Here is a 25,538-nt window from a genome sequence, read left to right as displayed (position 1 = left end):
TTTATAAAGATTCAGCATAACTTCTCTACTTTGTACTCAATACCTCTATTTATGAAGCCTAAGATCCCATATGCTTTATTAACCACTCTCTCAATGTGTCCTGCCACCTTCAGGGACCTATGCACATTAACTCCCAGGTCCCTCTGTCCCTGCACATGCTTTAAAACTGTGCCATTAAGTGTATATTGCCTCTCCCTGTTCCTTCTGCCAAAATGCATCACCTCACTCTTCTCTGTATTAAATTCCATCTGCCACTTGTCTGCCCATTCTACTAGCCTTTCTATGTCCTGTTGCAGTCGATTGATGTCATCATCAATGTTTGCCACACCCCCAAGTTTGGTGTCATCAGTAAATTTAGAAATTCTACGCTGTATTCCAATATCCAAGTCATTTATATATATATCAAAAAAAGCAGTGGCCCCAGCACTGACTCTTGGGGAACACCACTGTCTACCATCCTCCAGTCTGAAAAACAGCCATTTACCACAACTCGCTGTTTTCTGTCCTTAAGCCAATTCCTTATCCAAGCTGCCACTGACCCACCTATTCCATGAGCCTCAATTTTGTTAACCAGCCTTCTATGTGGTACTTTGTCAAACGCCTTCCGAAAATCCATGTAGACAACATCCATTGCATTCCCTTCATCAATCCTCTCTGTTACTACATCAAAAAATTCAATTAGATTAGTCAAACACGATCTTCCTTTTACAAATCTGTGTTGGCTTTCCTTAATTAGCTTAAATCACTCCAAATGCCCGTTAATATTTTCCTTGATTATTGTTTCTAAAACTTTTCTCACCACTGATGTTAAACTGACCGACCTGTAGTTACTAGGATTGTCCTCACACCCTTTCTTGAGCAATGGTGTCACATTTGCCACTTTCCAATCACCAGGCACCTCCCCCGCATCTAGGGAAGATTGGAAAATGATGGCAAGCCCTTCCGCTATCTCCTCCCTCAATTCCCTTAGCAACCTGGGATCCAAGCCATCTGGACCAGGCGACTTGTCTGTTATGTCTGACATTGGTGATAGGTACTCGATTGCCTTGGCCTGAGCACATGGAATTTGGTAGTGCTGTTATCATTGTATTGTGTATAGGTATTCGATTGCCTTTGCCTGGGAGTGTGTGTGTGGAGCAGCCATTAAAAAGCAACATGAACTGAACTCTGCTTACGGCCTCTGGATTACATAAGAACATAAGAAATAGGAGCAGGAGTAGGCCAATCGGCCCCTCGAGCCTGCTCCGCCATTCAATAAGATCATGGCTGATCTAATCCTAACCGCCAATCTACTATTACAGAAATATCTCCTGAATCTAACAGAATTAGACACATGAAATAGGAGCAGGATCAGGCTACACGGCCCCTGGGCCCGCTCCGCTACCCACAGGGCCATGACCGATCCGAACCTAGACTCATGTCCAAATTCCTGCCCGCTTCCCGTAACCCTTAATTCCCTTTACTTCTAGGAAACTGTCTATTTCTGTTTTAAATTTATGTAATGATGTAGCTTCTACAGCTTTTTGGGGCAGCATATTCCATGGACCTACCACCCTCTGAGTGAAGTAGTTCCTCCTCATCTCAGTTTTGAAAGAGCAGCCCCTTATTCTAAGACTATGCACCCTAGTTCTAGTTTCACCCATCATCGGGAACATCCTCCCCGCATCCACCCAATCCAACCCCTTCACAATCTTATATGTTTCAATAAGATCGCCTCTCATTCTTCTGAACTCCAATGAGAAGAGTCCCAATCTACTCAACCTCTCCTCATATGTCCATCCCCTCATCCCCGGGATTAACCGAGTGAACCTTCTTTGTACTGACTCGAGAGCAAGTATGTCTTTTCGTAAGTATGGACACCAAAACTGTATGCAGTATTCCAGGTGCGGTCTCACCAATACCTTGTACAACTGAAGCAATACCTCCCTATTTTTATATTCTATCCCCCTAGCAATGAAAGCCAACATTCCATTGGCCTTCTTAATCACTTGCTGCACCTGCATACTAACCTTTTGAGTTTCGTGCTCCAGGACCCCCAGATCCCTTTGTACTTCAGTACTTTCAAGTTTCTTGCCATTAAGATAACTTGCTCTACGATTTTTCCTGCCAAAGTGCATAACCTCACACTTTCCAGTATTGTATTCCATCTGCCAAATCTCTGCCCATTTACTTAGCCTGTCTATGTCCCCTTGCAGGCTTGTTATGTCCTCCTCACTCACTACTTTCCCTCCCATCTTAGTATCATCTGCAAACTTTGATATATTACACTTGGTCCCCTCTTCCAAATCGTTAATATAGATTGTAAAGAGCTGGGGACCCAGCACTGAACCCTGCGGAACACCACTAGTTACTGATTGCCAGTCTGAGAATGAACCATTTATCCCAACTCTCTGCCTTCTGTTAGATAGCCAATCCTCTATCCATGCCAGAATATTACCCCCAATTCCGTGATTTTTTATCTTAAGCAATAATCTTTTGTGTGGCACCTTGTCAAATGCCTTTTGGAAGTCTAAATACACTACATCCATTGGTTCCCCTTTATCCACCCTATATGTTACTTCCTCAAAGAACTCCAGCAAATTTGTCAAACATGACTTCCCCTTCATAAAACCATGCTGACTTTGTCCTATTAAATTATGATTATCCAAATGTCCTGTTACTGTCTCCTTAATAATGGACTCCCAATATTTTACCTACCACAGATGTTAGGCTAACCGGTCTATAGTTTCCAGCCTTCTGTCTACTGCCCTTTTTAAATAAGGGTGTTATATTAGCAGTTTTCCAGTCTGCCGGGACCTTTGCTGAGTCCAGGGAGTTTTGGAAAATTATTACCAATGCATCCACAATCCCTACCGCCACTTCCCTCAAGACCCTAGGATGTAAGCCATCAGGTCCAGGTGATTTATCTGCCTTGAGTCCCATTATTTTACCGAGTACCACTTCCTTAGTGATTTTGATCATGTTTAGCTCCTACCCCCCCCCCCCTGTAGCCCCCTGTTTGTCCAGTGTTGGGATATTCTTAGTGTCCTCTACTGTAAAGACTGATACAAAATATTCATTCAGTGTTTTTGCCATCTCCATATTTCCCACCATTAATTTCCCGGTCTCACCCTCTAAGGGACCAACATTTACTTTAGCCACCCTTTTTCTTTTTATATAACTATAAAAACTCTTACTATCTGTTTTTATATTTTTTGCTAATTTACTTTCATAATCTATCTTCCCTTTCTTAATCAATCTTTTTGTTATTATTTGCTGTCTTTTAAAGTTTTCCCAATCCTCTATCCTCCCACTAGATTTGGCTACCTTATATGCCCTTGTTTTTAGTCGAATACTATCCTTAATTTCTTTACTTAGCCATGGATGGCTGTCTTTTCTTTTACACCCTTTTCTTTTCAGTGGAATATATATTTTTTGGAAGTTGTAAAATAATTCCTTAAATGTACACCACTGATCATGTATCGTCTTACCCTTTAATCTATTTTCCCAATCCACTCTACTCAATTCCGCTCTCATACTTTCATAGTCTCCTTTATTCAAGCTTAGCACACTTGTTTGAGATCCAACCTTCTCACCCTCTAATTGAATATGGAATTCAACCATGTTATGGTCACTCATTCCAAGGGGATCCTTTACTAGGACATTCTTAATTAATCCTGTCTCATTACACAGGACCAGATCTAAGGTTGCTTGCCCCCTGGTCGGTTCAGTTACATACTGCTCAAGAAACCCATCCCTAATACACTCAATGAACTCATCCTCAAGGCAGCCCTGCCCAATTTGATTTGTCCAATTAATATGATAGTTAAAATCCCCCATAATTATAGATGTTCCCTTATTACAAGCCTCAACTATTTCCTGATTGATACTCCGTCCAACAGAGTTGCAACTGTTCGGAGGCCTATAGACTACGCCCACTAGTGTTTTTTTCCCCTTATTATTCCTTATCTCCACCCAAACTGTTTCATTATCCTGATCTTTTGACCCAATATCATTTCTCTGTATTACAGTGATTCCTTCCTTTATTAACATAGCCACCCCACCTCCCCTTCCTTCCTGCCTGTCCTTCCTGATCGTTAAATAACCTGGTATGTTTAATTCCCAGGCATTGTCACCTTGCAGCCATGTTTCTGTAATGGCCACAAGATCATACCCATATGTAGTTATTTGTGCCATTAACTCATCTATTTTGTTACGAATGCTACGTGCATTCAGATGGAGAACTTTCAAATATGTTTTGTGACACTTAGTTCCTGCTTTTGCCCTTTTTATTACTTTACCTTTTACTCCATACCTTCTGCCCCTTCCTGACACACACTGGTTTTTAATTTCCCCACTGCTACCTAAGTCTATGACCTTCTCTGTTGTCATTTTTATTATTTGCTCTCTAGGAACCTCCCCCCCCCCCCCCCCACTAGTTAGTTTAAAGCCCTCTCTACAGCCCTAGTTATATGATCCACCAGGACTCTAGTCCCAGCACTGGTCAAGTGAAGCCCGTCCCAACGGAACAGCTCCCTCCTGCCCCAGTACTGGTGCCAGTGTCCCAGGAAGCAAAACCCATTTCTCCCACACCAGTCTTTGAGCTACGCATTTAACTCTCTAATTTTATTTGTCCTAGCCAAATTCGCTCGTGGCTCAGGTAATTATTACCCTTGAGGTTCTGTTTTTTAATTTGACCCCTAGCTGCTCATACTCCTTTAACAGAACCGGCTTCCTAGTCCTATCTACATCGTTTGTACCAACATGGACCATGACGACTGGATCCACCCCCTCCCACTGCAAGCTTCTTTCCAGCCCAGAGGAGATGTCCTTAACCCTGGCACCGGGTAGGCAACACAGCCTACGGGCCTCTCGCTCTTGGCTGCAGAGAACTCTATCTATCCCTCTAATAATTCTATCCCCTACCACTACAACATTTCTATTTACTCCCCCCTCTTGAATGGCCCCCCGTTCAATGGTGCTTTGGCCAGGTTGCTCATCCTCCCTGCAGTCCCTGCTCCTGTCCACACAGGGAGTAAGAACCTCGAACCTGTTGGACAAGAGCAAGGGCTGCGGCTCCTCCAACACTACCTCCTGGATCCCCGTACCTGCCTCGCTCATAGTCACACCATCCTGGCCATGGGCTATATCTGAATATCACCACTTATAGCTCTTGCATATCTCTGCAATTTCACTGCAAATTTGCTCCTCTACCTCACTCTCACCATTTGGAGGCCTATACAATACCCCCAATAGCGTGATCATATTCTATTTGCTCCTCAACTCAATTCAAGGACTCTCATCATAAATTAAGGGGAAAGATCAGACAGCAGTTCTTAAATGAACACTGCAGCCCTGACAAGTCAATCAGCTATATATCCTGAATATTAAACTCCAGCCCAGTTATAGGGGTTATTAATATCAGCAGAAACAAATCCCAACTGTCAGAATGAACATGGTTCAGTCCTGGATATGATTAACAGCACCAATAACAACAGAATCCAACCCTTGCAGTCACTTGTGAACTCGCTGATGTTTCAGTAGGTTGCATGATAGACTGAATCCCTTCCCACACAAGGAGCAGGTGAACCACCTCTCCCCAGTGCGAACTCGCTGGTGAGTCAGCAGGTTGGATGAACGATTAATTCCCTTCCCACACAAGGAGCAGGTGAACGCCCTCTCCCCAGTGTGAACTCGCTGGTGTGTCAGAAGCTCGGAAGAATGAGAGAATCCCTTCTCACACACGGAGCAGGTGAAAGACCTCTCTCTGATGTGAACCTGATGGTGTGTCAGCAAGTGGGATGACCGACTGAAGCCCTCCCCACACACAGAGCAGATGAATGGTCTCTCCCCAGTGTGAACTCGCTGGTGTAGAATGAGGTTGGGTCACTGCTTGAATCTCTTCCCACAGTGAGTGCAGCTGAATGGTCTCTCGTCATTGTGAACTCGCTGATGTGTCTGGAGAATGGACGAGTGAGTGAATCCCTTCCCACATACGGAGCAAGTGAATGGTCTCTCCCCGGTGTGACTGCGTTGATGAATTTCCAGTTGGGAAGGGTAATTAAATCACTTCCCACAGTCTCCACATTTCCACGGTTTCTCTGTGGTGCGGGTGTCCTTGTGTCTCTCCAGGTTGGACGATCAGTTGAAGCCTCGTCCACACACACACATTTCCACGGTTTCTCTGTGGTGCGGGTGTCCTTGTGTCTCTCCAGGTTGGACGATCAGTTGAAGCCTCGTCCACACACAGAACACGTGTATGGTTTCTCCCCACTGTGAATGGTGCGATGTTTTTTCAGGCTGTGTAACTGGTTAAAGCTCTTTCCACAGTCAGTGCACTGGAACACTCTCACTTGGGTGTGGGTGTCTCGGTGCTTTTCCAGTCACACTGATGTTTGAAATCTTTTCCCACAGACAGAAGGGACAAACATTTCTCCATCCACATTCAAAGGCCGATGATATTCGGGTCCTGATGAATGGAGTGACTCTGTCAGGTCTTGATATGATGTTTGGTTTGAGTTTGCAGTGTGTAAATGCTGCCCTTCTCACAGCCTGTAAAAGGAGTTTACAAAAGCCATCACTGCGAGTCCAGGATAGAAATTGACAAGATTCTCTCCTCCTGGTTCCTGGCCAAGGGGGCCGCGCATGCGCCCTGCTGCCCTGAGCCTCTCAAGATGGCGACCGTTAACCCGGGCCTGTCACCGGGATAAAGCCCCGCAGCTGCCGCCCCGCTCGGGGCAAACGCCCGGCCCGGAGGCTCTTTTTCGAGGCCTGAACCCACCCCGGGTGTTTGTGAAGCGGATAATGTTGAGTGTTTTAATAATGGGGCCTGGGGCTGCACTCGGGGTGTGAGCAGCCCACGTCCCCCCGGGGTTTATTTTTTTTCTCTCTTTTATTTAAATCTGGTAGTACTTGTTACAACTCATCAATTACATGATAAATCCATTACATTCATTAACCACAATAAGGCTAAGCCTTAAAAAAAACAGCTTTAAGATTAACAGTACAAATACAATAATAAATTTTTCCAGACAAGAACAATGTCAACAATACAAGTACCCATAGTAAAAAACAATACATACCAGTCCTACTGGCAATCTAGTAACTCTTCATTTTTGCTTGGTATAACCTGTTGTCCTTTTTTTAAAATTTTAACATTCAAGTACAACAGTACTTATACAACTCATCAGTTACATAGTAAATCCATTACATTCATTGACCAATTATGGTCAACAATATAAATAAAACAATAAATTTTACAGGTAAATCAATAATTTTTACAGTACAAGCTGCAACTATTTAATAAACCAAGAATCCGTACACGCCAGTCCAACTGGCATCGTTCAATCATTCATTCCTCCATTCGTCCGTTCGTTCGCTCAAGCGTAAGTTCCATTGTGCATGACTGCGTACATGTGTGCCGTTTCTATCTGTGTGCATGCCTATGTGTTCGTTCATCTGTGCGGCAGGCTTCACGCTCACCAAGCCGACTTTCACCTGGGGAGCGAGGGCCCTTCATTCGGTTGAACGTAAGTTCCATTGTGTATGCGTGCATATCATTTGTCTACCTGTGTGCATGTGTGCGTTCGTTCATCTGTCCGGCAGGCCTCACGCTCACTGAGTGAATCCCGTCCTGGAGAGCGGGCCCTTCATTCGGTCAAATGTAAGTTCCATTGTGTATGCGTGCATGCGTGCATATATTTGTATCCGCATGCGTGCGTTCACTAGAGCGTTCATTCGTTCAGTTAAGGCTTTAACACTAAATAACACCACAATATAGAAAATCCCACAACCATATCAAAAAATCACTTAAGACTTCAAGTAAACTACTTTTAACCAGAACCCGAAACTTCTTCAAAAACAAGTAATACCAGTTCAACGCCAGTCCTATTGGCACTCTAATAAATCTTCATCTTCACTTGATGTTATCCAACCATATAATGTCATAATCCTTATCCACAATCTTCAACCTATCCACAGGAAAGAAGCTGACCACTTTCTCAAATCCCGTAAAAGAGGAAAATGAGAACCTTTAAGGGGGGAACTACTTTTTACAGCTCATGTATACTGTAGTACCGGCAGTGACCACACCTGTATATAGCACTGAGTAGTAATCTGTACAGTCAGTTCCACTGTGAGCCACATTGAGTAAACACCTGTTGTTACCGTTCTCCTGCAGTCTGTGTCTTATTATACACGGACACAACATTGGCGACAAGGCAAGTTCGAACCTACCTGCAACTCTGCATCACCTCCCGGGGATTCGTTCCTGGAGATCAGTGGATTGGAGGTCAAGGCCAGCGACTCGGGCGTCGACCACGGGCAACCGCCCAGTCATCCAGCAGAGACTCGAGAATTGCGGGGGAGGCTGTCAAGAGCCAGGCTTGGCTTTCCAGTCGAGGTGGTCCAGCGAAACGGGCTGGCAACAGGTAGTGCGCAGACCCTTCCTGGACAGCGGCGGGCTAGAGCCCGACGGAGCGGCACAGCAAAGGGCCGAGCAGCGTCGATGGGGGAGAGAGTGAGAGGGCAGAGTGCACAGGGTGCAGCCGGTGTTCAGGGGCTGAGCAGCGTCGAAGAGAGGGAGAGAGAGACGCGCAGAAACCGCGCGGCGCTGCCATTGCCACGAGGACCGCCGAGAGCAGCGTTGGCAGCAGCGCAGGAGAAGCGCGCGAAACCTACAGGGCGCCGCCATTGCCATGAGAACCGCCAGGAGCAGCGTTGGCAGCAGCGGGGGAGGAAGGAAAGCGTGGGAGATGCCATTTTAAGCCATTGGGAGACGCCATTTTAAACCACACCCAAAATGCCGAAGAGTGGCAGTATCACCGCATTTGACAATGAAGTCGAAGATTGGACTACATATGTCGAACGAATAGAGGTGTACTGCAAGGCAAATGAGGTGTCAGATGACAAGAAAGCGTCGGTATTGTTAAATTTAATGGGTGCAAAGACGTATGGTTTATTACGAAATCTAGTAACCCCAACGAAGCCAATGGAAAAGTGTTTTGAAGACATCGTAACGATACTACAGGGACATTTAAACCCCACACCACTGCTGATAGCAGAAAGATTCCAGTTTCACAAATGGAACCAGCATAAGGATGAAAGCAATGCTGATTATTTAACAGAACTGTGCAAACTATCGAAACACTGCCAGTTTGGAGCGGGACTGGCAGATACCTTAAGGGACAGGTTTGTGTGTGGGCTTCAAAGTGAAGGAACCCAGAAACGGCTTTTATCTGAAAAGGACCTTACGCTGAAAAAGGCTTTCAGCATTGCGGTATCATATGAAGCAGCAGCAAGGGGCGCTGCAGAGATACAACAGAGACTGCAAGAATATGGCACAAACGAAATGTCATATGGAACAGAGAAGTGCTATCGCTGCGGCAGAACAACGCACGACCAGAATGATTGCTGGTTCAAAGACAAAGTGTGCAGAAAGTGTGGAAAAGTAGGACACATAGCACGAGTCTGCAGGTCGGGAAAGAAAACCAACAATAAGAAACCTACCAAAGGAAAGTACAAGAAGGTACATAAGATGACGGAGAATAGTTCAGACAAACAAAAGAGTGACAATGACTCCGAAAGCAGGGAACTGAGTTGTCTGAAACTACATAATGTGATCACAACGGAGGATCACCGAACCATTTGGGTCACTCTCAAGATAGCAGGAGTCCAGGTAAAGATGGAATTGGACACAGGATCAGCCCTAACAGCCATAAACTGACGGGACTACGAGCGGCTATTCCCACACATACCCTTGAGAGACACAAAAATTATTTTGAAGACATACACGGGGCAAAAAGTCTACCCCAAAGGAAAAATAAGGGTGACCGTTATATATAATGGTAAGGAAACACCAAAACTAGACCTGTATGTATTGCAAGATGGAGGACCACCATTACTGGGACATGAATGGATCTGGAAAATACAACTGGATTGGCATTCCATACAGGCACTGACTGTGGCTGACAAAAAGGATGACGACGTCAGACCTGGGCGAATGTCAAAGATCCTAACTGACGCGAAAGAAGTGTTCCAGCAAGGACTCGGAACACTAAAAAGCAAGACAGCGACGATTAAAATTGAAGAAAACGCAAGCCCAAAATTTTTTAAGGCCAGACCGGTACCTTATGCGATCCGCCCAGCCGTCGAAGCAGAGCTGGAGAGTCTGGAACGTTCAGGTGTACTGTCCAAGGTAGACTGGAGCGAGTGGGCTACACCCATCGTCCCTGTGATGAAAAAGTCGTTGAGCAGCACGCCTGGGGAACCAAGGAAGGTTCGCATCTGTGGGGACTTTAAGGTAACAGTGAACCCGGTCCTTCACACCGTACAATATCCACTTCCGCGGATTGAAGATATTTTCGCCTCGCTATCTGGAGGGAAACGCTTCACTAAGATTGATCTGGCCCAGGTGTATCTGCAAATGGAGGTAGGAGAAGCATCAAAAAAATACCTCACAATCAACACCCATAAAGGTCTCTACCAATACAACCGGCTGGTATTCGGGGTAGCATCAGCTCCGGCTATTTGGCAGAGGGCAATGGAACAAGTCCTGCAAGGGATCCCAGGGACCCAGTGTTATTTGGATGACATCCTGGTCACGGGCGAAAATGACAGTGACCACCTTGCCAACCTGGAGCAGGTGCTCACTAGATTGCAGGAATATGGGCTCCGAGCTAACCGCCCCAAATGCGAGTTTTTTAGAAAACAGACCTCGTTTTGTGGCCACGTTATCGATAAAGAGGGGTTACATAAGTCCCCAGAGAAGATTGAGGCAGTAGTCAAGGCTCCAGCACCGGAAAATGTGTCACAACTGAGGTCGTTCCTCGGGCTGGTAAACTACTACCATAAGTTCTTGCCAAATTTGTCTACAATACTACACCCACTGAACACCCTACTGCAAACTGGGGTGCCATGGAAGTGGAGTGACAAATGTAGACGAGCTTTCCAGAAGAGCAAAACACTAATCACATCGAAAGAGGTATTGGCCCATTACAACCCAGCATTACCAATTTGGTTGGCATGTGATGCGTCACCCTACGGCATTGGAGCGGTGCTGTCGCACAAATTCTCGGACAGCTCAGAGAGGCCAATAGCCTTTGCGTCACGATCACTAACCTCAGCCGAGCGTAACTATGCCCAGATTGACAGGGAGGCCCTCAGCCTAGTGTGGGGAGTGAAAAAGTTCAATCACTATCTGCACGGGCAGAAATTCACCTTGCTGACTGATCACCAGCCTCTTGTCTCCATTTTTAATCCGAAGAAGGGCGTTCCGGTGATGACTGCGCAACGACTACAAAGATGGTCACTTTTTCTAGGGGCGCACCACTATGAGATTGAATATAAGGGCACGAAACAGCATGGAAATGCTGATGGGCTATCACGCCTGCCACTGCCTACTGCGGAGGAAGCACCAGCAGTGGATCCTGTCAAAATATTCCATTTGACTATAGTTGAATACCTACCGGTAACTAACCCGAAATGACCCGACACTGTCTCGGGTATATGATTTGACGGTGAAGGGATGGCCAGCACATGGTGACTCACTGTTGCCAGCATTCTCGACAAGGAGAGAACAGCTGTCAGTGTGCCAGGGGACCTTGATGTGTGGATCCCGAGTGGTAATTCCACCCAAGTTAAGGGATAGAGTGCTCAATGAGCTTCATGAGGGTCATCTGGGAGGGGTAAAAATGAAAAGCCTAGCCAGGGCTTATGTGTGGTGGCTGGGAATCGATAAACAAATTGAGGACCTGACCAAGAGCTGCTCAGGATGCCAGAAAGTCCAAAATGCACCACCACAGGCCCCTCTACACCCATGGGAGAGGCCCTCATCTCCATGGCAATGGGTGCATATTGATTTTGCTGGTCCATTCATGGACTCAATGTTTTTAATAGCCGTGGCTGCGCACTCGAAATGGCCTGAGGTCATCTAAATGTCCTCCACCACCACGGAGAAAACTATTGCAGTCCTACGGACCATTTTTGCCAGGAATGGCTTGCCAGAACAGATTTGCTCCGACAACGGACCAGTTTGTGTCCGAAGAGTTCCGGAGGTTCTTGAAAAAGAATGGGGTAAGGCATTACACATCCGCCCCGTATCATCCAGCCACAAATGGATTGGCTGAGAGGTTCGTACAAACCTTTAAGAAGGCAATAAAGGCTATGTACAATGACAACATCCCGCTGCAGCACAAGGTGGACAATTTCCTGTTCGCCTACCGGAATGCGACACATGCAGTCACCAACCAGGCCCCAGCCATGATGTTCTTTAACCGAAGGTTAAGATCTTACCTAGATTTGCTCAGACCAAACATACGAAGAGATGTTGAGCGTAAGCAATTCCAGCACATCCATGAGAAGCCAACAAGGAACTTCAATGTAGGGCAACCAGTCTTGGCCCGCGACTACCGAACAGAAAAATGGCAGCCAGGAACGCTATGCACACGGCAGGGCCCACTAATGTCCACAGTGGACGTTGGGGAGAGCATCGTGAGATGCCATGCTGACCAGATCCCAGAGTCACAGGAACAAGTCAAACCCATGCCTCGCCCATACGTACCTGGTGATGAACCCGACGTACAGGTCGCATCTACCCCAGAAACAGTAGCATCGGAAGCTGATGAACCAACCGATGACAGGGGTCAGAATCGCCTCCGCACCAAGAGCAAGACACTTGGGAAAGGCGCTATCCAGAAAGGATCAGGAAGTCTCCCCAAAGACTGAATATATAAATAGACTATTTTCAGCTAATGTTGCATGTTAAAAGTGTTAATTGTAATTAGTTTGTTATTTAATTGTTAAATGAGTGTTATGGTACTGTTAATCTAAAAGGGGAGGAATTGTAATGTATATACCTTTAAGGGGGGAACTACTTTTTACAGCTCATGTATACTGTAGTACCGGCAGTGACCACACCTGTATATAGCACTGAGTAGTAATCTGTACAGTCAGTTCCACTGTGAGCCACGTTGAGTAAACACCTGTTGTTACCGTTCTCCTGCAGTCTGTGTCTTATTATACACAGACACAACATAAACGAGTACTCAAAGTCCCTTCTTCTTGCTGTTATCACTCACAGGACCCAGCCATCAAGACATTCGTTATTCCTTTTTTCCTTTTTCACTTTTATCCCGTTCTCTTTTCCCATCTTATGGCTGTTCAGGCACCATACTATAGATAGGAACAGTCTGTCTTTCCTCCACCAAATGGCGGCGCACAAACCCGATCTCATCACCGAGAAAAAGCCTCACAGCTGCCACCAAACGGAGCACAGACGGGGCTGCTGGAACTCATTCGGGCCGGAGACCGTTCTTCACCTTTAGAAACCGTGCAGCATGCTCACCCACAGCATCTCCCGACTCCGCTTCTGGCAACCAGCCGCTCCGCCCTAGGCCCCCCGCCTGGGGTTCTCCATGCTGAGCCTCCCACCTAGGACACTCTCCTCTGGGTCTTCCACCCTGGGCCTTCTGCACTGGGATTCCCCGTAAGCAGCCGGGGTGTGGAGCAGCCCGTTCACACAGCACCGAGCAGAGCTGAACTGCTGAGAATCTCGCAGCCTCCCCCGGGGTTCATGAACCTGCTTCCTGAGCTCGGGGTGTGAGCGGCCCGCGTCCCCCCGGGGTTCATGAACCCGCTCCCTGAGCTCGGGGTGTGAGCGGCCCGTGTCCCCCCGGGGTTCATGAACCCGCTCCCTGAGCTCGGGGTGTGAGTGGCCCGCGTTCCCCGGGGTTCATGAACCCGCTCCCTGAGCTTGGGGTGTGAGCGGCCCGCGTCCCCCTGGGGTTCATGAACCCGCTCCCTGAGCTCGGGGTGTGAGCGGCCCGCGTCCCCCCGGGGTTCATGAACCCGCTCCCTAAGCTCGGGGTGTGAGCGGCCCGCGTCCCCCTGGGGTTCATGAACCCGCTCCCTGAGCTCTCTCACCTGATGTGTCAGTGGCTGCTGCCAAGTGCCGCGCATGCTCAGCTCACACTGCCTGGGTGATTGACAGGAGCTTCCGACCAATAGGGAGCAAGCGGGGCAGGGCTGGAGGAGCAAGCCAGCGGCGGGTCCTCCAACCAATCGGGGAGCCCGAGGGGTGGGACTAGCGCCAGCTGATTGTCTGATCCACAGGGCAGCGAGTTTCTCCAGTCCCTTGTTCAGGGGAGGCTGTGGGCCTTTATTCCCCTTATTGGACACAAGGCTCTTTGTCTCACAACACACTGGCTCAGGTTATACTACAGACTTTTAAAATTCATGAATAAAAGCAGATAAACCTCGTGGAACAAAATATTTAATATTTGGGAGTAAATATACTGTTATTTTTCCTCTGTGGAATTTGTTCGTTTCAGACAATAACAACAACTTGTATTTATATAACATCTTTAATGTAGTAAAATGTCCCAACGCGCTTCACGTTATAAAACAAAATTTGACACCGGGTACAAACCAAGCATATTCCCATAAGGAGGAAAGATAGGTCATCCAAAGCTCGAGCTCCCGATGACAAAGGATATCGAGGTTAGAATAAAACAGAAAAAGCAGGTTTACGACAAATGTCAGGTACAGAATACAGTCAAAAACCAGGAGAATACAGAGAGTGCGGGGGAAATTGAAAAAGGATATATGAAAGACTTGCATTTATTGAGCGCCTTTCACGACCACCAGACATCTCAAAGCTCTATACAGCCAATGAAGTACTTTTGAAGTGGAGTCACTGTTGTAAAGGGGGAAACACAGCAGCCAATTTGCACACAGCAAGCTCTCATAAACAGCACTGTGATAATAACCAGATAATCTGTTTTTGTTATGTTGTTTGAGGGATAAATATTGGCCAGGACACCGGGGATAACTCCCCTGCTCTTCTTCAAAATAGTGCCATGGGATCTTCTACATCCACCTGAGAGAGCAGACGGGGCCTCAGTTTAAAGTCTCATCAGAAAGACAGCACCTCCGACAGTGCAGCACTCCCTCAGCACTGCACTGGGGTGTCAGCCTAGCTTTATATGCTCAGGTCCCTGGAGTGGGACTAGGACCCACAACCTTCTGACTCAGAGGCGAGTGTGCTACCCACTGAGCCACAGCTGACACAAGGGAGAGAATGCGAGAAAAGATTAGTGGGTAACGTAAAAGGGAACCCAAAAATCTTTTATAAACATATGAAAAGTAAAAGGATAGTTAAAGGAATGGTGGGGCCGATTAGGGACCAAATAGGAGCTCATCATATGGAGGCAGAGGGCGTGGCTGAGGTACTGAATGAGTACTTAGCATCTGTCTCCACAAAAGAGGATGAAGTTAATGTCGCAGTAGAGGAAGGGGGGGGGGGGAGTAGAGAAATTGGATAAAAATGGATAGAAAGGAGGTGCTAAATAGGTTGTCATCACTCAAAGTTAACAAGTCACCCGGTCCAGATGGGATCATCCTAGGTTGCTGAGGGAAGCTAGGGTGGAGATAGCAGAAGCTCTGACCACAATCTTTCAATCTCCCTCAGATATATGGGCATGGTGCCAGAAGACTGGGGGATTGCAAATGTTACATCCTGTTCAAAAAAGGGGAGAGGAATAAACCTGGTAACTACAGGCCAATCAGTCTAATGTCAGTGGTGGGTGAACGACTAGAGACCATTGTCAAGGACAAAATTAATTCTCACTTGGAGAAGCATGGGTTAATAAGGGGCAGCCAGTATGGATTTGTTAAAGGTAAATCGTGTCTGACTAACCTGATTGAGTTCTTTGATGAAGTAACAGAGGGTTGATGAAGGTAGTGCAGTAGATGTTGTTTATATGGACTTGTAAAAGGCATTTCATAAAGTACCACATAAGAGACTTACTCGGAAAATAGAAGCACAGGGAATTAAAGGGCTGATGGTAATTTGGGTATATAATTGGCTAAGGGAGAGGAGGCAGTGAGCAGTGCTGAGGGATGTTTGTCTGACTGGAGGGAAGTATGCAGTGGGTTCCCCCAGGGGTCGGGATTAGGACCATTGCTTTTCTTGTTATATATAACTGACCTGGACTTGGGCATAGGTGTACAAGTTTGAAGTTTACGGATGATACAAAACTTGGCAACGTAGTAAATAGTGAGCATAGTAGTAGCAGACTTCAGGAGGACAGAGACAGACTGTGAAATGAGCAGACACAAGGCAGATGAAATTAAATGAGGATGTGTGAAGTGATGCACTTTGGGAGGAACAACAGGGAGAGGCCGTATAATCTAAATGGGACTATTTTGAGGGGGTGCAAGAGCAGAGGGACCTGGGGGTCCATATTCACAAATCTTTGAAAGTGCCGCGGCAAGTTGGTGAGGCGGTTCAGAAAGCGTATGGGATACTTGGCTTTGTAAATAGGGCCATTGAATACAAAAACAAGGAAGTTACACTAAACCTTTACAAATCACTAGTTAGGAACATAGGACAGGAGGAGGCCATTCAGCCCCTCGAGCCTGTTCCGCCATTCAATGAGATCGTGGCTGATCTGCGACCTAACTCCATTCACCCGCCTTTGGCCCATATCCCTTAATACGTTTGGGTAACAAAAACCTATCAATCTCAGATTTAAAATTAACAATTGATCTCGCATCAATTGCCATTTGCGGAAGAGAGTTCCAAACTTCTACCACCCTTTGTGTGTAGAAGTGTTTCCTAATTTCACTCCTGAAAGGTCTGGCTCTAATTTTTAGATTATGTCCCCAGTCCTAGAATCCCCAACCAGCAGAAATAGTTTCTCTCCATCTACCCTATCTGTTCCCCTTAATATCCTGAAAACTTCGATCAGATCACCCCTTAACCTTCTAAATTCCAGGGAATACAACCCTAATTTGAGTAATCTCTCCTCGTAACTTAACCCTTGAAGTCCAGGTATCAGTCTGGTAAACCTACGCTGCACTCCCTCCAAGGCCAATATATCCTTCCTAAGGTGTGGTGCCCAGAACTGCTCACAGTACTCCAGGTGTGGTCTAACCAGGGTTTTGTACAGCTGCAGGATTTTGGCCTCAGCTGGAGTCTTGTGTACAGTTCTGGGCACCACACTTTAGGAAGGATGTCAAGGCCTTGGAGAGGGTACAGAGGAGGTTGACCAGGATGGTACCAGGGATGAGGGACTTCAGTTATGTGGAGAGATTGGAGAAGCTGGGATTGTTCCCCTTAGAGCAGAGAAGGTTAAGAGGAGACCTAATAGAGGTGTTCAAAATGATGAGGGGTTTTGATCGAGCAAGTAGGGAGAAACTGTTCACTCTGGCAAGTGTGTCGGTAACCAAAGGTCATAGATTTAAAATAGTTGCTAAAAGAACTAGAGGGGAATGAGGAGAATTGTTTTCACACAGAGGGTTGTTAAGATCTGGAACGCACCATCTGAAAGGATGCTGGAATCAGGTTCCACAGGAACTTTCAAACAGTAATTGGACATGTACTTGAAGATGATGCGCTATTAATTACTCAAAAGACTGAGGTTAAGCGAGTAACAAACAGGCTTTTATTAACAAGAGAATGAAGGTGTGCCTCGAGTGGTCGACCAGTCCAGCATACAGAGGGACTGTGGAGCAGTCACCTTTATACCTGGACTCGTGGGAGGAGTCAGCCGAGGCATGTACAGACATGTACACAGTGGAATACAAACACCCACACAGGCAGGTATAACAGTGGTTTACCACATTCACCCCTTGTTTAAAAATGAGTCCGGCGGGGTGAAGTGTATTAAAAGTTTGTGTATTGGAGTCTCTCCGGAGTTCTTGTCTGCCGCTGTGATCGACGTGGCGACGGCAGGGGTAGTGAAGCTTCCGGCGTCGAGTCCCGCGTAGGCTGGGGCACTGGTGTGTAGTCCTCGTGGGTGTCGAGCGGGTCGCGGGGCCCAGGCGTGCCGTCTGCTGGGGTTGGATATTGGATCGTGGGGGGTGGTAGTGGGTTACTGGGGCCCCCGAGGGTGCGAGGTCTCGTATGGAGACTGTGTCCTCCCGCCCGTCCGGGTACACAATGTAAACGTACTGGGGGTTGGCGTGGAGGAGGTCGACCCTCTCGACCAGGGGGTCCGTTTTATGGGTCCTCACGTGTCTTCTCAGTAGGACCGGCCCTGGGGACGTCAGCCATGGCGGTAGCGATGTCCCCGATGTGGACTTCCTTGGGAAGACAAACATTTTCTCATGAGGGGTGGCGTTAGTGGCAGTGCCCGAATAGAGTGGAGCGCATCGGGGAGCACATCCTGCCAGCGGGAGGTCGGAAGGCCCCTAGACTTTAAGGCTAGCAGGGCGGCCTTCCAAACTATCGCATTCTCTCTTTCCACCTGTCCGTTCCCCCGGGGGTTGTAACTGGTGGTCCTGCTTGTGGCAATACCCCTAGCGAGCAGGTACTGGTGGAGTTCGTCGCTCATAAACGATGAGCCCCGGTCGCTATGGATATAGCTGGGGAAACCGAACAGGGTGAAGAGGTCGTTCAGACATTTAATGACCGTGGCACTGGTCATGTCCGGGCAGGGGATGGCGAACGGGAAACGGGAGTACTCATCAATAATATTGAGGAAGTACACATTGCGGTCGGAGGAGGGGAGAGGCCCTTTAAAATCAACGCTCAGGCGCTCGAAGGGGCGAGTGGCTTTTATCAGGTGGGCCCTGTCTGGTCTATAAAAGTGCGGTTTGCACTCAGCGCAGACTTGGCAGTTCCTGGTCATGACCTTCTCAATGGAGTAAGGCAGGTTGCGGGCCTTGATGAAGTGGAAGAACCTGGTGACCCCCGGGTGGCAGAGGTCATTGTGGAGGGCCCGCAGTCTATCGATCTGCACGCAGGTGCCACGCGATAGAGCATCCGGGGGTTCATTGAGCTTCCTGGGCCAGTACAAGATCTCGTAATTGTAGGTGGAAAGTTCGATTCTCCACCTCAAGATCTTGTCGTTTTTGATTTTGCCCCTCTGCTTGTTGTTAAACATAAAAGCAACTGAACGCTGGTCAGTGAGCAGGGTAAATCGTTTTCCGGCCAGGTAGTGCCTCCAATGACGCACAGCCTCCACAATAGCCTGGGCCTCCTTCTGAACAGCGGAGTGTCTGGTCTCCGGGCCCTGGAGGGTTCGTGAAAAGGCCACGGGTCTCCCCGCCTGATTAAGGGTAGCGGCCAGGGCAAAGTCGGACGCGTTGCTTTCCACCTGGAAGGGGATGGATTCGTCCACTGCGTGCATGGTGGCTTTGGCAATGTCTTCCTTGATACGGTGGAAGGCTAAGCGGGCCTCTGCCGTCAAGGGAAAAGAGGTGGACTTGATCAGCGGGCGGGCCTTGTCCGCATAGTAGGGGACCCACTGGGCGTAATAGGAGAAAAACCCTAGGCACCTCTTCAGGGCCTTGAGGCAGTGGGAGTTCCATAAGGGGACGCATCCGGTCGGGGTCGGGACCGATGACTCCGTGTTCCACAACACAGACACGAAGGGCCGAATCACCACCTTCTGTGCTGTTAGATTCGATGATCAGTGTGAACACGCTGGTGTCCCTTAAGGTTCTTAGAGCTTTTAAAGCTCTTCCCACAGTCAGAACATTGAAAGGGTCTCTCGTCAGTGTGAACAAGCTGGTGTGACAGGAGGGTGGATGAATGAGTGAATCCCTTCCCACACACGGAGCAGGTGAACGGCCTCTCACCAGTGTGGAGGAGCTGGTGTCTCTTCAGATCCCCGGAGCGTTTGAAGCTCTTTCCACAGTCAGAACATTTAAAGGGGTTCTCTCCAATATGAACTCGCTGATGTACCAGCAGGTTGGAGGGCCGAGCGAATCGCTTCCCACACTCGGAGCAGGTGAACAGCCTCTCCCCAGTGTGGAGCAGCCGGTGTCTCTTCAGCTCCCCGGAGCTTTTAAAGCTCTTCCCACAGTCAGAACATTTAAAGGGTCTCTCGTCAGTGTGAACAAGCTGATGTGCCAGCAGGTTGGAGGGCCGAGCGAATCCCTTCCCACACACGGAGCAGGTGAACGGTCTCTCCCCAGTGTGTAGGTGTTGGTGTCGCTTGAGCTCCCGGGGGATTTTAAAACACATCCCACACTCAGAACATTTAAAGGGTCTTTCGTTAGTGTGAACTCGCTGGTGTACCTTCAGATCCCCAGGGCTTTTAAAGCTCTTCCCACAGTCAGAACATTTAAAGGGTCTTTCGTCAGTGTGAACTCGCTGGTGTCCCTTCAGCTCCCCGGGGCTTTTAAAGCCCTTCCCACAGTCAGAACACTGAAATGGTCTCTCATCAGTGTGAACAAGCTGGTGTCTCAGCAGGGTGGATGACTGCAAGAATCCCTTCCCACACACGGAGCAGGTGAACAGCCTTTCCACAGTGTGAACAAGCTGGTGTCCCTTCAGCTCCCCAGGGCTTTTAAAGCTCTTCCCACAGTCAGAACATTGAAATGGTTTCTCGTCAGTGTGAAATCGCTGGTGTTTGCGCAGGTGGGATGAACAAACAAATCCCTTTCCACACATGGAGCAGGTGAACGGACTGTCCCTGGTGTGACTGCGCTGTTGAACTTCTATTACAGACGGGGAACTGAATCCCTTCCCGCCGTCCTCATCTTTACCCGGTTTCTCCCCGGTGTGACGGTGCACGTGTCTCGCCAGGTCAGGCGATCGGCTGAATCCGCGTCCACACACCGAACACATGTGCGGTTTGTCATCGCTGCGATCACTACTTTCTCCTTCCATGTGCAAAGGCTGATGATATTCAGGTCCTGATGAATCAAGCGACTCTGTCAGATCTTGACGTGATGTTTGGTCTGAGCTTCCCGCCTGTAATTTCTATAACCCTGTAAAATGAGATCAGAAAAGGATCAGAGGCAAACTGTTGTTTAATTTTCCCCTTTCCGAACCTAGGGGCAGTGAAGCTGATTTTCAGGCCCCAGCTGCTGCACAGGTTGGTTGAAAGGATCAGCAGTAATGGCGGCTGTAATACCCACAAGCCCCCGTGCTGCAGAAAGTGCTCTGTTGACGCCGAGTCCCACGCATGTGCTCATGGCCCCCGCGCTCTCCCTCCCGCTCTACAATCTTCCCGCTCTCTCCGCAACGCACATGCTCAGCGCACAAAACCCCGTGGTTGGAACATCGGGCGCGCATGCGGAGCCGCAACATCTGGTACGCGTGCGCAGCTCAGGTGGGGGCGAGTCGGTGTTTCACCTCAGCCGCCAGGGAGGTGCACATGCGCAGGGCGACCCAACATTCTTCCTGTCAGCAATCACTCCCTTGTTTCTTTAATAAAAATAGAAACGCTGGAAATACTCAGCAGGTCAGGCAGCATCTGTGGAGACAGAAACAGAGTTAACGTTTCAGGTCGATGACCTTTCGTCAGAACTGCTTGTTCTTTAGTGTCAGCCAGTGGCTCAGTTGGTAGCACTCTCGCCTCTGAGGCATACGGTTGTGGGTTCAAGTCCCAGCCCAGAGACTTGAACACAAAAATCTAGGCTGACACTCCAGTGCAGTGCTGAGGGAGTGCGGCACTGTCGGAGGTGCCGATTTTTGGAGCAGACGTTAAACCGAGGCCCTGTCTGCTCTCTCAGGTGGATGTCAAAGATCCTGTGGCACTATTTCAAAGAAGAAAAGCAAAGAGAGGGCATGAAAAAATATTGGCAAAGAAAACAAGTGGAGCCTATTAGGGACTATAAAGGTAACCTGTGTGTGGAAGCGGAAGACATGAATATGGTTCTTAATGAATACTTTGCACCTGTTTTCACAAAAGAGAGGGACGATGCAGACATTGCAATCAGGGAGGAGTGGTGTTGCAGTGGGTAAAGAGTTAAACTGACATCACTGGCAGTTTCACTGAATGGTGTAATAAAGACTATACTTTGCAGTAGTAAGCTTTTTCTAAGTTGCTGAATTGGCAGTTGAGTTAACATAGCCGGACATGGAACCATAAGAGGCCGAGAGGATGTAAGTTCTGTTCCGGCAGGAAAGTAAAACAATGAGTTGGAAGTAAAAGAGGCCGAGAGAGGCAGGAAAGGAGGACAATGAGTACCCCATCTGGCTAAGACAGAGCAGACTGTTTCCCCATCGGCGCAATAAAGACAACTTGACTATCGATCTAAAACCTTGTGTCGAGTGTTAGTTTAAAATACTCCACAACAATTGGCGTCACGAACAGGATTTGAACCTGTGCGGGGATAGACAGTACACATGGAACAGGGTCCCGCAGGGGTTCCACAATAGTCCAAATATATTCCACCGTGTACTGAGTCAAGCCTTAGACGAGTTAGATCTATCAAAGTACCAGAGCGTCCGACTCCAATATATCGATGACATAATGATTGCATCAGAGGATGCCAAAGGACACATGGGAGCAGTACTAGCCACCCTCCAGACACTTCAGAAAGCTGGCTTTAAATTGAACCCCAAAAAGGCACAGGTTGGACTGTCCAAAGTAAAGTATCTAGGGCACGAAATGAGCCAGGGGTATAAGGCACTCCCGCAGGAACAAAAGGCAGCCATAAAAGACATGCCAAGGCCAGTGACCGTCCGGGGAGTGAGGAAAGTGTTGGGACTGTTTAACTACTGCAGGAATTTTATATCAGACTTTGCAGGGAAAGCAGAGCCGATTCAACGGTTAGTTAAAGGGGGGAGACCCGTCACTGATAAGATAGAATGGGAATCGGAGCAGGACGAGGCTTATGCAAAATTAAAAGCAGCCCTGACGTCTGCACCCGCACTAGGATTGCCAAATATAGTCAAACCATTCCATATATATTATAGTATAGACGGGAACTTCTATAATGCTGTAGTCACCCAAGAGTATGGGGGAGTTATGAGGCCAATTGCCTATTACTCCACCCAACAAACCCCCGTGGCTAAAGGAATGGCGAGATGCGTGGCGGCCCTCAACTGCGCCGCATGGGCGGTGCGGATATGCGAGCCCGTCACTATGTCAGGACAGCTGATATTACACACGCAACACACAGTGTGGACCTGCTAAGCACAGGCAAAATGAAGGCTGTATCAGACAGAAGGAGGGCAGCTTGGGAAGCAGTATTGATACCCAAGGACAGATCAGTCCAGGTTATAAGGGAACATAGAGTCAACCCCGCAGAGGGAATGCTATCAGAGGGTGAGGCACACGAGTGTCAGTTAGTAATCGAAGAAGAGGTCAGAGGAACCGTATCAGAATCGCCACTTCAAAATCCCCAAAACACCTTTTATGTAGACGGATCTTGCTGATATATAAATGGGGAGCCACCCACTGGTTGGGCAGTAGTATCCGAGAACAGAGAAACAGTCGCAAAGGGAGGACTTGCAGGAAGAACCTCAGCGCAGGTAGCAGAACTAGTGGCTCCCACGGAAGCATTGAAATTGGCAAAGGGAAAACGAGTAAATATATACACAGACAGTAGATATGCGTTTGGGGTCGTACATGATTATATGATAGCATGGAATAGGAGAGGAAACATAGAAGATAGGAGCAGGAGTAGGCCATTCGGCCCCTGGAGCCTGCTCCGCCATTCAATGAGATCATGGCTGATCATCCAAATTCAGTACCCTGTCGCTGCCTTCTCCCCATATCCCTTGATCCCTTTAGCCTTAAGAAATATATCCAACTCCTTCTTGAATATATTTAATGAATTGGCCTTCACTGCCTTCTGTGGTAGAGAATTCCACAAGTTCACCACTCTCTGGGTGAAGAAATTCCTCCTCATCTCTGTCCTGAATGGCTTACCCCTCATCCTTAGACTGTGACCCCTGGTTCTGGACTCCCTGGCCATCGGGAACATCCTTCCTGCATCAAGTCTGTCTAGTCCTGTTAGAATTTTATAAGTTTCAATGAGATCCCCTCTCATTCTTCTAAACTCCAGCGAGTATAAGCCCAATCGACCCAATCTCTCCTCATACGTCATTCCTGCCATCCCAGGTATCAGTCTGGTGAATCTTTGCTGCACTCCCTCCATGGCAAGAACATCCTTCCTCAGATAAGGCGACCAAAACTGCACACAGTACTCAAGGTGTGGTCTCACCAAGGCCCTGTACAACTGCAGCAAGACATCCTTGTTCTTGTACTCAAATCCTCTCGCTACGAAGGCCAACATACCATTTGCCTTCTTAACCGCCTGCTGCACCTGCATGCTTACCTTCAGCGACTGGTGCACAAGGACACCCAGGTCTCGTTGCACTTCCCCTTCTCCCAATCTATTGCCATTCAGATAATAATCTGCCTTCCTGTTTTTGCCACCAAAGTGGATAACCTCACATTTATCCACATTATACTGCATCTCCCATGCTTCTGCCCAATCACCAACCTGTCCAAATCATACTGGAGTTTCTCAGCATCCTCCTCACAGCACATACACCTACCCAGCTTTGTGTCGTCTGCAAACTTGGAGATATTACATCTAGTTTCCTCGTCTAGATCATTAATATATATTGTGAATAGCTGGGGTCCTAGGACCGATCCCTGCGGTACCCCACTAGTCACTGCCTGCCACTCGGAAAAAGAGCCGTTTATTCCAACTCTTTGCTTCCTGTCTGCCAACCAGTTCTTTATCCAAGTCAGTACCTTGCCCCCAATCCCATGTGCCTTAACTTTACACGCTAATCTCTTATGCAGGACCTTGTCGAAGGCCTTCTGAAAGTCCAAATACACCACATCCACTGGTTCTCCCTTATCTATTCTACCAGTTACATCCTCAAAAAATTCCAGTAGATTAGTCAAGCACGATTTACCTTTTGTAAATCCATGTTGACTTTGTGGATATTTAACCTCTGGAGGAGGACAAATACAGCATGAGGAGGTAGTGAGAGACCTAGTAGAAGCGGTAAAAGGAGAAGAGGTAGCAGTGATTAAAATAAAGGCACACCGCAAGATAGTGAGCGAGCAACAAAAAGGAAATATGCTAGCTGATCAGGCAGCAAGAGCAGCAGGTAGAATAACAGCAGAGGAAGTGAACATTAAAAGAATCCAAGAGGAGACCGAAATGGAGGAGCAGGAGCAGTGGACAAAGAGAGGCGCAGCCAAAGGTAGAGATGGAATATGGAAAAAGGATCACGGGGTGACCGGACTGACACCATATGAACTCAGGACTGGACGAGCAAAGTGTCTGCCGGAAGGAGTAGCATCTGGTAGCGAGGGACTCGGACCCTTAAAAGATAAAATGAGGAAATACGTACAAACATTGGATAATCAATTGAAGGAGCTCAAACAAGAAGTTAAAGAACAACAAGACATCAGACATAAAAATACACAAAAGCAGGGGGCCTCGGAGCCCCTACCCAAGGTGGGCGAGCGGGTATTTGTTAAAATATTGACAGAGAGATCGGGATTCTCACCTAGATGGACCAGACCATTTGAGGTCATCATGACCAGCGATACGTGCGCATGTATAGATATGAGGGGAAAGGGTAGATGGGGGGGGGGCGGGGCTCGGAGGGGAGCGGGAGCGGAGAGGGTTACCCCGGCAACCGGGCTCGCCAGCCGCAATCGGCCGTCTCAAGCTGGAAATGTAGATTTTAAAAGAAACACGCAGAAAGCGGGAAAAAGAAATGAAAAGTTTGGAATCAAGATGGCGGCGACTCACCTCGGTTCAGAACGATAAGGCCCGTCCACACACGCACCGATTGGTGGACCGTCAGGTCACCGAAGCGTAGGATTGGTCAATCGTCCCATCAC

At 48.0% G+C, this 25,538-nt stretch overlaps 1 protein-coding gene and 1 pseudogene across 1 annotated transcript; both read right to left on the bottom strand.

The window, feature by feature from the left end:
- Positions 1–5,460: 5,460 nt before the first annotated feature.
- On the bottom strand, positions 5,461–13,935 carry LOC147118540 (uncharacterized; annotated as a pseudogene).
- Positions 13,936–19,381: 5,446 nt separating this feature from the next.
- Positions 19,382–21,162, bottom strand: LOC147118539 (uncharacterized). The gene has a single exon (XM_085984470.1). The coding sequence runs from the start codon at positions 20,597–20,599 to the stop codon at positions 19,382–19,384; it is 1,218 nt and encodes a 405-aa protein (XP_085840596.1). The 5' UTR covers positions 20,600–21,162.
- Between the last annotated feature and the right edge of the window lie 4,376 nt (positions 21,163–25,538).

This window comes from Somniosus microcephalus, chromosome 4 (genome assembly GCF_052327205.1).
Source record: "Somniosus microcephalus isolate GS21.2 chromosome 4, FLI_Smic_1.0, whole genome shotgun sequence".
Classification (NCBI taxonomy): domain Eukaryota; kingdom Metazoa; phylum Chordata; class Chondrichthyes; order Squaliformes; family Somniosidae; genus Somniosus; species Somniosus microcephalus.
This window is presented reverse-complemented; position numbering and strand designations above follow the sequence as displayed.

Coding starts and splice junctions, on each gene's coding strand:
- LOC147118539 (XM_085984470.1), bottom strand. CDS start 20,599: ATGGAAGGAGAAAGTAGTGATCGCAGCGATGACAAACCGCACATGTGT.